Genomic DNA, 13,814 nt, shown 5'->3' with positions numbered 1-13,814 from the left:
GATCTTAATGTACTTGTAATAGAAATTATGGTGCTTAGCACGCATATTTTTAGATACACCCGTCAACGCAAATGCCGAATAAACTAAATGATAAATTTTTTATTCAATTAATTTTGATCAACCTTTGATTGAACTCGTCAATAATAGGAGTATTCAATAACCTCACTTTGAAAGCATTCTTACATGCTAATGCACAACATTAATTTATGTTTTATAGTTTACCCATCTCAATTTATAACACAAACTCCAAAAATTATCTTACAACTTGTCACATTAATTACAAAAAGGAAAATGCTAGGGACCCCAAAAAATTGTCCCAAATTTTTTTCCCAAATGAGGTGTCTAATCCTGATTGGTTGCATTTACTCCCAAAATAATGAGGCCCCCTTGTAGATTCATCCATCACCCAATCATAACTCTCCACTTGTTTGCCACATCATTTGGTAACAATTTTTGGGAAAATCTTTTGGGGTACCTAGCATTGCTCTTACAAAAATTGTTTGGACAAGATCTTCGTCTCCATTTATAACACAACGTGCACGCAAGGAAAAAACACAACTCGTGTTTATGGGCTTTTGTTAGTTGTTATTACAACAGTCGTTAGTTTTATAATAGTCCATAACCCTGTCTCTGTCTGTCTGAATTAACAACCCTAAATACTAGGTGCCATTCTCTTTCGAAAAAGAAAAAGGTAAGAAAATGAACTTTATCTTCCTTTAACACTGTACTGTTGAATATATACACACATCTTTTCTTTCGGTACCGCCCCACGCCCCCACCATGTTGCTATCACTTACCAATTCAATGCCTCAAGTGAAACGCATGTACACATTTCATAGCTGTCTGTCTCTCTGTTTCATATTGCCTAAATAATATTACTCTGCTTTTATTTCATCACTATTTCATCAACTCAGCCTGGTAATATACACTTTTTTCTCTGTATCTACATTTTTTTATTGCCTGATTTGGTCTAGATTGGGTTTTTTTTGGTTTTCTTGAGATTTTGTTTGATTGAGCAAGTGGGGTTTCTTTATATTTGATTTTCTTGGTTATTTACTGTATAGATTGTGCAGAAGGAAGTTGTGATTAGGTGTGGGAGGTATGGATGGTGTTCAGGTTAAAAAAGGTGTGATCTTTAGTGTTAGAACATGTTATAGATCAGTGTGTAAGCATCCATTCTTTGTGGGTATGGTGATTGTTTTGTTTTTTATGCACAGATCTTTTCCTTTGTTGTTTTCCTTTTTGGTTTCTGCGTCCCCTGTTCTTGTTTCCACTGCTGTTTTGCTTGGGACTTTGTTGAGTTTTGGGCAGCCTAATATACCTGAAATTGAAAAAGAAGAGGTTAATCATGAGATTGCGTCGCTTCGGACTGGGGGTGGGTGGGATCATAGTGTGGTGGAGAGGGATGGGAGCTATAGGGTTGAAAGATACAGTGAGAGTAGAAGTGATATGGATAAATTGGTTGAAGAAGTGAGATCAACTGGTAATGATTTCAGTGATGTTGGTAATCACGATGGTTTAGCTGAAAGTGCACCGCTGATAGAGGAGAGTTCTCGTGAGTTTCAGTTTGAGAAGTGGGAAAATCATGGAGAGAGTGACTCGCATGATGTGGTATTTGGGCATAAGAATGAAAGGAGGGAGGGGGATGGTGAAGTACTGACAAATTTGTACACTCCGGTTCAACAGACTGTTGATGAATTTGAAAATGCAAACTTATTCGAGGCTTATGTTGGTGCCGAGACCTTGGATCGAACATCTCCACTAGGTTCACCGAGGAAACATGAGGATGAGGAACATGAAGAGGATGATGATGATTATGATGATGATGATGAATCAGATTCTGAGTCAGATGGGGCTGAAAGTTCCTCTCCGGATGCTTCAATGGCAGATATTATACCATTGCTTGATGAGCTTCACCCTCTTTTAGATGAAAATGCTCCTCAACTTACTCGTATGTCCCTTGAGGGATCTGATGGTACATCAGAAAGTTCTTCAGAGTCATCATCTAGTGAGGATAATGAATTGGATGGCAATATTGAGAACCATGAAGATGACTTAGAAAATGTAGATGATGAGGAAGAACAAGAGGGACATGCAGATAATATTGATGAGGATAAATCTGCTATCAGATGGACAGAAGTTGACCAAAAAAATCTTATGGATTTGGGTACTTCTGAGCTGGAAAGAAACAAGCGTTTGGAGAGTCTCATTGCAAGACGAAGATTACGGAAAAGCATGAAGATGATGACAGAGAGAAACTTGATAGACTTTGATAGTGCCGATCTTCCTTTCAGTATTGCACACATATCAACTGCAAGGCGCAACCCCTTTGATCTTCCATATGATGATGACATGGGATTGCCCCCTATTCCTGGTTCTGCACCATCAATTATGTCACAGAGAAGGAACCCTTTCGATCTTCCTTATGATTCGAGCGAAGAGAAACCTGATCTGATGGGAGACGATTTTCAACAAGATGTGATGACACTTCAGTCAAAGGAGCCCATCTTCCGTAGGAATGAAACTTTCAATGTTGGTCCTTCCTTATTTGGAACTTCGAGACATGAAAGCAAATTTAAACCTTACTTTATTCCAGAGCGGATGACTTCAGAAGGAACAAGCTATGGTTCATTTCATAGACAATCAAGTGACCTTAGTGAGTCTAAGGCAAGTTCTGTGCCTGAAACAGAGTCAATTACTTCTGATGAAGATTTGGAAGATAAGAAGACCATTGAAGAAGATTTGGAACATGAGAAGCCAATTGAGAGAGATTTAGAACATGAAAAGCCCATTGAAGAAGATTTAGTGAATGAAACGGAGTTGAATTCTATTGCAGAACCGGAACTTGGTTCCATCCCTGAGCACCCTTCTGAACATGTTGGACATGGAAGTGATTCGTCTGAAGATGAAGACTCAAATGATATAGATCAAGAGGAGAGAGTTGACGTAAACGATGAATACAAAGTCCACTTGTTAGATGCGGAAGATTATCGGGAGGTGTCAAGCTTTTTTGCTACAACTACTGCAGCTACTTCTGTAGAACCCAACACAAATGAAGTTCATCTGAATACAGAAGCAGTAGAATCTACTCAGAGTTTGTCATCAGTTTCGGAAGTAAATGAAGAGATATATGCAGGGAATGAAGATGAACTATTGTCAATTTCAGAACCATTGGGAGGCAACTCCAATGAGAATTTTACCATTTTACATCAATCGTCAATGGAAAAATCAGATACTGAAATCACCAGAAAATTGGTGGATGATGCTCAAAAGAAGGAGCCGGTTTATGATTCAACCCCTAGAGCGTTAGATGAGAAAGTCTCTTCTTCCTCTGTAGAATCTAATTTGCTCACGGAAAAGGCTGTGACCAGTTCACCACCAAGTTTTGTTCCGAGAATGATCTCATTTACCCAGAAAGAATATGAAGTCAATAATCAAGACGTTGTCGAAACTCCTGTTGATGAAGTAGATGAGAAGTTGGTTCTTGCACAGCATCAACCTCCTTCAGAAGAGCACATGTCACAGTTTGAGAGAGGTTTGCCTTTGACGGATCAATCTGAAAATGAACAATTCCCAAGGAATACTAAAGGACTACAAGTAAGTAGTTAATTTCTGTTTCATTACATGCTGATAATTTGCCTCAAATATGTGTGACTTACTTGTTATTAAAACAAACTATTCTAATGTCAACAACAATTTTTCTGCAATATTGGCATTGCATTTGCACAATATCTTGAATCGTAGACATTATGTTTCTGGCCAGAAATCCTATATGTGATATGCTCATATGCTGGTTAGCTATCTAGTGTTTGTTTTAGATATATAGTAACTCACTCGGCTTGTTTTCAGACTTAGGTATGTTATTAATCATCATCTAGTTCTTATACATATTTAATTTGGTAATAGATGGATCAAGAGTATATTGATACTAGTATATAAGAGTGAGGTGAAATACTTTGTTAAGAGTTGTTTATCTTGTCAGCAATTTATTGCTACTTTATACTGGGACAAACTTACGAGTAAACTGCGAAAGTTGATGCATGTTTTTTTTTGTTTTTTTTTTTGCTAAGTAATTTGATGCATGTTTAAACTTGCCTATTTGTATATGCCATGCTTTATTTCAGTTTCTTGGTAAACAAGCTTCAACTTCTTATGTTGCATAAATAGTTTGTTTAGAAGTGTTAAGTAATTGAGTGTAAAATGCAAACTGAAAGTTCAGCTTTCTTTAGCTTCTTGTTAGTTGTGGCATGTAAGAGCACTAATAGTACTGATTAAGTTTTATCTATCTATAACTCTGGCATCTTCACATATTTTGTATCTTTAAAGCAAGGTTTTCATTTGTTGTTATTCATTTTAATACTTGCAAGATGTGTTAATGTTACTTAAAAGGTTACTGTGCAACTCTTCAGTATTATAAGCACAAAGATTTTGTTAAGCTTTGTAATAAGATAAACTAAGACCATTTATTTCTAATCAGGAGTCGACCAACTTGATAGATTTGGACTTCCAAGAACTTGATAAAATTCATCAGGATATCGACCCTCCTAAAACTTTTGAATCTTCATCCATCCTACCTGAGGCTATAGAACTTGAAGCACCTGGAGCAGATTTAGATGAGGACATCCTTGATAGAGTTGGATGTGATGAGACAATTCATGTCTTAGAGCACGACACATTTCGGATTGAAGCAGATTCTACTACTGGTAATATGGAAGACAACGTTGAGGATCTAGATTATATTGAGGAGATAGACGAAGAATTGCTACATGAATTGGACACTGTTGGTGACTTTGGTATTGAAGATTATAAATCAGATTTTCATGAATCTCGTGGAGAGAGCTTCCTCATGATGCACAATATTATGAACTCTTCTGAAGAACAAAAAAACAGAAATGATTGTACTGGAGTTGCTCTAGGTGATGAGCAGAAATTCAGAGCATCTGGGGTCGAGGAGCCGGCAACTATTTCTGAGGAAATGGAAGAGGCTTCAGCATTTCAGATTTCTGAAACAAGTTTTGGCGAGCGTCTTGATTCATATAACAGAGAGATCTTTAAGGTGGAAGCTGCGGATCTATTGGATTCTGAAACAATTATCGATAGACCACTGCCAGAAGAAGTTGCCACAGAGCAAAATCAAAATGCAAGAGAGATTAATTCTGGTGTTCCGGCTGTTGAGGTGCAATCTATCCATGATAATGAATTCAGCTATAAAGAAGCTGAACCTATGCTAGAGGAAGTGTATGTTGGGTTTGGGGAGCGTGAGATACTTCACCAAGATTCATTGCATGTCAAGACTGAAGTTGGGATGCCAGTTCTTGAAGCACATTCTGTTGATGATGTACCAGCTGCCTTGGGACAGGTTGATACAAATGTAAGTGAGAAACAATATGCAGTGGATCTGTTGGATTCTGAAAAAACTAATGGTAAACCACTGCCAGAGGAAACTGCCACAGAACTTGCCGATGCAAATATAATGCAAAACCCAAATGCAGGGGAGACAAATTCTGGCATTTGGGGTGTTGGGATGCAAGAAATCCATGATAATGAATGTAGTTATGAAGCAGCTGAACCTGTGTCAGAGAAAATGTATGTTGGACTCGGGGAATCTGAAGTCGGGATGCCGGTTCTTGAAGCACGTTCTATTGATGATATACAATCTGTCTTGGGTCAGCTTGATGCAAATGTATGTGAGGAACATGCTGTGGATCTATCAAATTTAGAGAAAACCAAAGATAAACCACTTCCAGCAGAAACTGCCTCAGAACTTGCCAATTCAAATATATTGCAAAACCCAAATGAGGGAGAGATAGATACTGGCATTCAGAGTTTTGAGGTGCAAGAGATCCATGATAGTGAATACAGTTATAAAACAGCTGAAGCTATGTCAGAAAAATTGTATGTTGGTTCTGGGGAATCTGACATGCTTCCCCAAGATCCATTGCATGTTAAGTCTGAAGTTGGGATGCCGGTTTATGAAACACTTTCTCTTGATGGTATTCGATCAGCCTCAGCTCAGGTTGATGCAAAAGGAAGTGAGGAACAATATGCTTTGGATCTGGTGCATACAGAACTGTCTCCATGTAAAAGTTTGGATGGGTATTCTCAACATGAGATGATAAATGAAGGTTCAGTTCTGCCTGAGAGCAAATTCAACCCAACATTGCCTGAATCCAATTTAATCAATGATGTAAAATCATCTCTCGAACTACAGCAAGATTCACTGAATGCAGAGACTGAACTTGTGATGCCAGTTCTTGAACCACGTTCTTTCAATAATATCGAATCAGACATAGATCAGGTTATTGGAACTGATAATGAGAAACAATATGCTCTTAGTTTGCTCAATGCTAAGCTGTCTCTGGAGGAAACTGTGGGTGAATATTCTCGACTTGAGATGCTGCATGAAGGTTTGGTTCCTCATGAGAGCGAATCTGATATAACAGTTACTAAATCCAAACTAGTTCAAGACAGTCAATCAGCTGTAGCACAGCAGCTTGGAGAATCCGTTGACAGACTGATTCCTCGTGGCTCAGATGGTGATGATCTAGACTCTGCTGAATCCCACGATCCAGTTGAAACTGTATTCGGTGTGCATGTTGATGAAGCAAGATCTAATGATGACTTTGATGCAGCAACAGTGCATGTATCTCCAGCTAATGCAGAGAAGCTGCCAATTGCAGATTCTGAAATAGAGACAGCGGACCTAATGGTAGATGAATTGCATTCCAGTAATTCTCTTGAATCCAGGAGGGAAGTATCTGGTGTGGTAGAAACTAGCTCAGAGACTGCAGAGAAGCTATTCCAAGAAGCTGAAACGACAAAAGATTTGAAGGAATCCACTGTCGAGCATAAAAAGACTAAGTCTCATAAATCAAGCTCTAGTTCCAGCTCCAGTTCAGGTTCCAGTTCAAGCAGTTCTGATGAAGAATAACATATGAGGAGAAAAAGAAGATGATTTTGTGTTTGGTATTCCGATTTTGATTTTTCCCCCTAGGGAGATTGAGTTTTAGCGGCTTTGTATTAGTTAGTATATAATTTGGTTTGGGTGTTGGATTTTGTTTCGCTTGCTTTGAGTGTCCATATTGATCCCTTCAAGAACGAGTTTTTTGTGATTTCTTGAAGTTCAAAGTTACCTTTTTGCTGTTATAGTTGTGGGAGAGTTGGTAAACAACCTACTTCCCTGGAAACTGCCTCTGTTTCTCTTATGAGTAAGGCTGAATTCCGCATACACCTTACTTTTATGTATCCTAGTTTGAGATAAATGAATATATATGTTTGGTTTGCATTGATCTGGTGTGTGGGACTTTGAGGGTTGTGTAAAGTAGATTATTGTATTTACACAATTTATATTTTGTAATATTTAATGTAAAATTATGGCAAATCTGAGTGTTTGTTGGCATGGTGGAGCCATTGATGAAGCTGATCCTTTCATTTTCCTGATTGCAAGCCCTCTATGTCCAAAGTCCCGTGATTACGATAACTCAACATAACTTAATGAATGGACTAATCAAGATCAAACCTGACCCGAGCGAGTTAAACAGAGGCAACTCCAACTCAGTTTCACGACTCACTTCCCCATCAATCACTGAGCATACAGAGACAGCTCTAACTCAGTTTCGAATCCTCTCAGCAGGGTAAAAATGTGTCACATCTGCCATGATTTCAGTTGAAGTGAATGGTGCGGTAGAAGGATATTTTAGAGGAGCTTCGGGCATCAGACAAGGCGACCCTCTGTCATTTGTTCTTGCAATGGAAGTCTTCTCAGCATTTATAGCTCGAGCTACTACATCTCGGACTTGTCTTTCAACGAAAATCTAAAGATTCGGGTATTTCCCACCTTTTTTTGCTGATGATACATGTTTTGTGAATGGGATGCTAAATATGTTCAGCAGCTTAAAAAGCCTGTCTAAATTTTTGTTTTAACCAAAATTTGCGGGGTTAAAAGCCAAGCCTATTTAATTTCTATAACAATGGAGTATGTGTTTTATGTATGAATATTTAGAAGATCGAATGGACAAGTATCGAAAAGAAAGTAAAAGATAAGAACACAAGCAATTTTGGTGACGCGGAAAACCCCTTGTAAAAGGTTAAAAACCGCGGGTGGGAATGTCCCAGCCAAATGTCCACTATAATGTTGAAGTACATCTTACAAGCATGAGAAATACAAGATACAAGTACAAAAAGATGCTGTCATCGGCTCCAAAGCAGTTCACGTCCGTCAACAACGTCCACACGTCGGCAGCAGGTTGCACCCGTCGGCAGAATGATTTTGGGGAGATGAATATGTAGAGCTCAGTTGGTACCCGTCATGTCTTGACTATTGTTTGTACCCAGATTTTACAGGTGTCAAGACATGACGGGACATACATGAACATGACGGGATGAATCATCGACATGACGAGAAAGCAACTGTGATGTAACAAGTGGATAAGCATGAAGACTGAGTCCTAACAAGCCCACCTATTTAGGAGGAGAATTCAAACAGTAGTTGAAGAAGTGCCAGCAATATAGGAGGGAGTTAACATGCACGTGGAGCAAGAGAAGAAGGAAAAATAGGAGTTAGAGGGAGAGTAGGAGTCTAACTACATGAGCTATATATAGCCTCAAATATGTATGAGAGGATAACTACATTACACATTCTGATATATCTCCCACATACTACATAACTGCACTACAACTCAGAATCATTATCATCATCAACCCACTTCTATAAGCCTACAACTTCATCTTCTACCTAATATCGTTCTTTTTCTTACTTATAAACCCTAAATCAAGCCCTAGATATACAAACCAATGCACGTACACATACATACATTAACATATGAGTTCTGGCCTTCTTCATCTTCTACCAACTGAGCTCTACATATTCATCTCCCCAAAATCATTCTGCCGACGGGTGCAACCTGCTGCCGACGTGTGGACATTGTTGACGGACGTGAACTGCTTTGGAGCCGATGACAGCATCTTTTTGTACTTGTATCTTGTATTTCTCATGCTTGTAAGATGTACTTCAACATTATAGTGGACATTTGGCTGGGACATTTCCACCCGCGGTTTTTAACCTTTTACAAGGGGTTTTCCGCGTCACCAAAATTGCTTGTGTTCTTATCTTTTACTTTCTTTTCGATACTTGTCCATTCGATCTTCTAAATATTCATACATAAAACACATACTCCATTGTTATAGAAATTAAATAGGCTTGGCTTTTAACCCCGCAAATTTTGGTTAAAACAATTTTCTCGAATCTCTAGTTTGAAACTATTTTGGTAATGTACCTAATGTTGTGCAACATGAGATTCTTGATATTTCCGGGTTTAATTGAGTTGCGGGGACCTGGGTCTTGCCCGAAATAATTTGATGACAGTAGATGCACAAAGAAAAATGTTGAATCATCATCTTTCTGCAGACTCTGTCCATATCATTTACTTCCCCTCCCCTGTCTTCTTCAAAATATTAATGGCCATATGGGGTTGATGTTTGACGGATTGCGAAATTCAGATTTTTTAGTTATACAAAGACACACCAACTGGTCAATTGAAGTTATTCCTTAATGAATTACTACTATACACTTTAACTAAATACGATGTCTTAGGTGGTTATTGCATTTCTGCTGCTTCTTATTCCTTGTAAAAATTCTGTTAGTCTGCAACAACGTACCCACACAGACAGATTGTTAATATTTACACTCATATATGTGTAAAAGATATTACTACATTATCATTATCATGTGGCACATCTTGTTACTACATCAAGTGGCACATATTGTTGCCTTCAATGACTTGTTCTTCTACTTGTCCATTTTTGTTGCATATAAGCCAGCCCCTTCATTCCTCATTCCAGTCTTTCTCCATCGTGCTCAAGCTGCTCTTCCTCATTGTAAGTCACCCTTTCCTCTCCCCTCCATAGTCCGTATTTGTGTGCGCCTGTCTTTATGTTGTTTATATGGTCGATACTCATTATTTATATGCAGATGATCATGTAGGATATTACAATCATATAGCTCTTCTTCGGCCCAACTTGAATTATTAACATCTTGACGATTTGTAGTACTTTACTAGTTTATGTTAATTCGTTATTGACTCCTGTGGTCTCCTGTGGTCATATTTGATTGGTTGAATCATATGTTCTTCTCTTTAGCCACCCGGCCACCCCCAGTCCCCCACCACTCTTGTCTGTTATGACTTCATTCACACTTTAAATTTGTTTCTTGTTGTCTACATCTGTCATTAAAATAATGATGATCCTTTGATGTTTCTTTTCTTCCTTGTTTTAAGTCTCTCTCCGCATCCAGAACTTGTACAGAAATGAGTTGCAGGTGTTGGCTATGATCTCAGCTAAAAGTAATTTGAATTCTGTTTATATGTATACATAGTTTGAGATGCATAATAACTATCATAAACCAGCTAACAAGTAAATTATTTGCTACAAAACAGATGTTCTAAACATCTTTGCTCAGTTCCGTCAGAAATTAGATAAATGATTTAGTCAAATAGCAAAACTTAGAAGCAAGCACTGCAGGATCTTTTCACATTAAAATTTGTTTGTGTGTGTTGGGTTAGGGTAAGAGAGGGGGGAGGGGGCGAGGTTTGTTGGTACATGTTTTTTGCATGTTTTTCCGCCGCTTATGGTCATTAATCTACAGAAGAATGGATAATGGACTGCACGAGAGGCTTCTTGTACCAAAAGCTCAAGAGGAAAAAGAAATTGAACTAAAAACAAAGATTTGGCAAGAATCCAAGAATATATGGAGGGTTGCATTACCTGGAGTTATATCAAGAGTGGGTTCATTTGGAACTATAGTGGTCACACAATCATTTATTGGCCATGTAAGTCCATTGGATCTTGCTAGCTATGCACTTGTGCAAACCATCCTCGTCCGATTTGTAAATGGAATACTGGTGAGTTCTAATCAATAATTCTCCCAATCACCTCTGCACTTGGTAATTGATTTTTTTTTTGTCTTCTTAACCTATAAAATTGTATCCTATGTATTGTTCCTTTTTGCAGTTGGGAATGTCAAGTGCGACTGAAACTCTTTGTGGGCAAGCATTTGGAGCAGGACAATACCATATGATGGGTATCTACTTGCAACGGTCATGGATCGTTGATTTGATTACTCTGACTATCTTGCTCCCAGTATTCATATTTGGAAGGCAATTATTCATGCTACTTGGCCAGGAAGAGTCTATAGCAAAAAGTGGAGGTTACATATCACTGTGGTTCATTCCATTTGTGTACAGTTTTGTCTTTAGCTTGACTATCCAGATGTACCTTCAAGCACAGTTAAAGAACAAGCTTATAGCCTGGATCTCGACTTTCCAGTTCATCCTCCATGTGCCTTTGTCGTGGCTCTTAGTTAGTTACTTCGATTTTGGGGTTCCTGGTGCGATGAGTGCACTAAATATATCATCTTGGTTTCTGATATTTGGGGAGTTCATTTACATCTTTGGTGGTTGGTGTCCTGAAACATGGAGAGGATTCTCCAAAGCTGCCTTTTTGGATATTTTTCCTGTAGTCAAGCTCTCATTGTCATCAGGCTTGATGGTTTGGTAAGGCATTTCTCACTTCATTTATTAAATCTAGTTATATTCACTCATGTTTTACTTTTATGATTATTCTCATATTCTAATAATAAATTTGTCTACAAGGCAGTTGCAACACACACATGTGTGCAATCATTCTGTATCCACTAAGCAGAGAGTAGAGTAAGGAAGATACCTCTGTATAGGATCAGTGTGGTGTTCATTTTGCTTGCTATTCATATTAAAAGACTTCTGCTCAACTTTGAAATGGTTTGCATACACTGATTATTTTTCTCTGTCTTAATCCTTGTAGCTTAGAGTTGTGGTACAGTGCTGTCCTAGTCTTGATTGCGGGGTATATGGAAAATGCAGAGGTCGCTATATCTGCCTTCTCCATTTGGTAATAATTCTCCTCTTTTAATAATCTTTTTGTGATTGGGACACCAAACAATCTGCTACTCATTGTCGTAGTTTTTCAGCCTCAACATTAACGTGTGGGAACTAATGATATGCCTTGGCTTTCTAGGAGCTGCATGGTATGTCACTCTTTTACAACAGGCGTACTCCTGATAATTTTGTTGCCTGTATTTATTAAATTCTGCCTTGATCTGTTCTTTGTACAGTGTAAGGGTTGCAAATGAACTCGGCAAGGGAAATGCTGATGCAGTGAGATTCTCTATCAAAGTCTTAATAGCCACTTCGTTGGTTATAGGAGTATTCTTCTCTACTATCTGCTTCTTGTTCCATAAAGAGATTGCACAATTCTTTACAAATGACAAGGAAGTCGCAGACACTGTCTCAGATCTCTCTGTGCTCTTAGGCATCTCGGTGTTTTTGAATAGTATATACCCAGTTCTCTCAGGCAAGTCCCATATTTTCCACAATTTACATTTCCAATGCCCTGAGATTTTAAGAATAATCATTATAACAAAGTGTAGGAGTGATTTCTGCGCTCACAGTGACAGTTAATTTTACCTGATCATTATAAACCTTGGCAGGGGTGGCGGTCGGGGCTGGTTTGCAGGCAACTGTTGCCATTGTGAATTTAGTCTGCTATTATTTGATTGGCGTTCCAGTTGGAATTTTCCTTGGATACGTTGTTGGTCTTCAAGTAAAGGTATGATGTTCCTTCAATTGATATGTACCACCTAAATTAGAAGTAAGCTACAAAAATGAAACTGTTTCCTGGAGACTAATTAAAGAATCAATTTTAAGCAAAAACCATTTTCCGTGGTTTTTGTGAAGTCGTCGATCAGGGCTAATGGAGTAGATATAGTTATCTCAATTTCCTACTATTACATCGACTCCGGGAAGGCAGTCAGCAGTCTATTTTAGTACATGGGTTGTTTCTGTTTCACCTTGTCAGCAGCATTCTGCAAATGCTGTTCAACTTTAGAAATCAAATTATATAAAATTGCCTCTTATTGTTGAGTATAATTTGATTATGGAAGCTTGATTGTACAGGGAGTATGGATCGGAATGATATGTGGAGTTGCTTGCCAGTCTATTACACTGTGCATATTAGCATGGAGGACCGATTGGGATGTTCAAGTAAGTAATTATAAACTTGAAAGTTAAGGGAGCTATTATATTCATTAAAACAGTGCACGAATTAAAAGAAAAGATTAATACTGGTAATGTTGGGTTGAGGGCATAACGCCAATTTTGTGCGTATAGCATTACTTTTTTTAAACTGATCAAAACGTAAATTTCAATTTCTGCAGGTGCAAAAAGCGAAGGAACGTCTCAACCGTTTTTACTTGAGTTCCGGAGAGGAGAGGCACCAAAGTTCTAATCATGCTTGAGATTAGAGAACCTTTCACACATGTTACTATATTTTTTTTGTCCTAAATAAAGTGTCGTTTCTTGTTTCGTTAGGCAGTAGTTAGCACTGCATTTCTACTAATTTGAGGTTGCATACATTATTAATTTATGAATAACAAATGCAAACTTGAAGGGTTCACTTCAGTGTACTGCTCATGCCTTCTTAAGGAGCAAGGACTGCAAAATTCTTTGTCCTCGTATCAGCTTAAATGGTGCAAACATGATACGAGAAAATATTTGATAAATTTTAAAACTTGCCGATCCAAATATCTCCCAAATGCAAGACTGGTGAAAATGTACGTGTAAATTGTCAAGACTGGAGTGTAAAAAACACACACCAACCAGTCAACCCAGTCTCCATTATTTACAGGGACTCGTTGACTAATGCACACAACTACAGCCTACACGGGATTACGCGCGACATGCACTCTGAACAACCATTCATCTTGTATTATTGTACTGGCAGTT

At 38.3% G+C, this 13,814-nt stretch overlaps 2 protein-coding genes across 3 annotated transcripts; both read left to right on the top strand.

The window, feature by feature from the left end:
* The first annotated feature begins 690 nt into the window (after nt 1-690).
* Nucleotides 691-7,287, top strand: LOC108227351 (uncharacterized). The gene is made up of 2 exons (XM_017402449.2): nt 691-3,597; nt 4,478-7,287. The coding sequence occupies exons 1-2, from the start codon at nt 1,102-1,104 to the stop codon at nt 6,929-6,931; spliced, it is 4,950 nt and encodes a 1,649-aa protein (XP_017257938.1). The 5' UTR covers nt 691-1,101; the 3' UTR covers nt 6,932-7,287.
* Nucleotides 7,288-9,736: 2,449 nt separating this feature from the next.
* On the top strand, nt 9,737-13,485 carry LOC108227487 (protein DETOXIFICATION 24). Of its 2 annotated transcripts, none has more exons than XM_017402646.2 (9): nt 9,737-9,876; nt 10,643-10,898; nt 11,008-11,549; nt 11,836-11,922; nt 12,002-12,058; nt 12,146-12,384; nt 12,521-12,639; nt 12,987-13,073; nt 13,247-13,485. In XM_017402646.2, exons 2-9 carry the CDS (start codon nt 10,647-10,649, stop codon nt 13,325-13,327), a joined length of 1,464 nt encoding a protein of 487 aa, XP_017258135.1. In that variant the 5' UTR covers nt 9,737-9,876; nt 10,643-10,646; the 3' UTR covers nt 13,328-13,485. The 2 variants fall into 2 exon arrangements, with proteins under 2 accessions (XP_017258135.1, XP_063935389.1); XM_064079319.1 differs by lacking the exon at nt 9,737-9,876 and adding an exon at nt 10,234-10,340.
* The last annotated feature ends 329 nt before the right edge of the window (nt 13,486-13,814 follow it).

This window comes from Daucus carota, chromosome 6, assembly GCF_001625215.2.
Source record: "Daucus carota subsp. sativus chromosome 6, DH1 v3.0, whole genome shotgun sequence".
Taxonomy (NCBI): Eukaryota; Viridiplantae; Streptophyta; class Magnoliopsida; order Apiales; family Apiaceae; genus Daucus; species Daucus carota.
The sequence above is the reverse complement of the archived record's forward strand: the minus strand, read 5'-3'. Positions and strand labels throughout refer to the sequence as shown.

Bases quoted from the DNA above. Each gene is read 5' to 3' on its own strand.
- LOC108227351 (XM_017402449.2), top strand. From the start codon at position 1,102: ATGGATGGTGTTCAGGTTAAAAAAGGTGTGATCTTTAGTGTTAGAACA. The intron at 3,598-4,477 runs GTAAGTAGTTAA...ATTTCTAATCAG, and splicing joins GGAATACTAAAGGACTACAA to GAGTCGACCAACTTGATAGA.
- LOC108227487 (XM_017402646.2), top strand. From the start codon at position 10,647: ATGGATAATGGACTGCACGAGAGGCTTCTTGTACCAAAAGCTCAAGAG. The intron at 12,059-12,145 runs GTATGTCACTCT...TTCTTTGTACAG, and splicing joins GGCTTTCTAGGAGCTGCATG to TGTAAGGGTTGCAAATGAAC. The intron at 12,385-12,520 runs GCAAGTCCCATA...AAACCTTGGCAG, and splicing joins TATATACCCAGTTCTCTCAG to GGGTGGCGGTCGGGGCTGGT.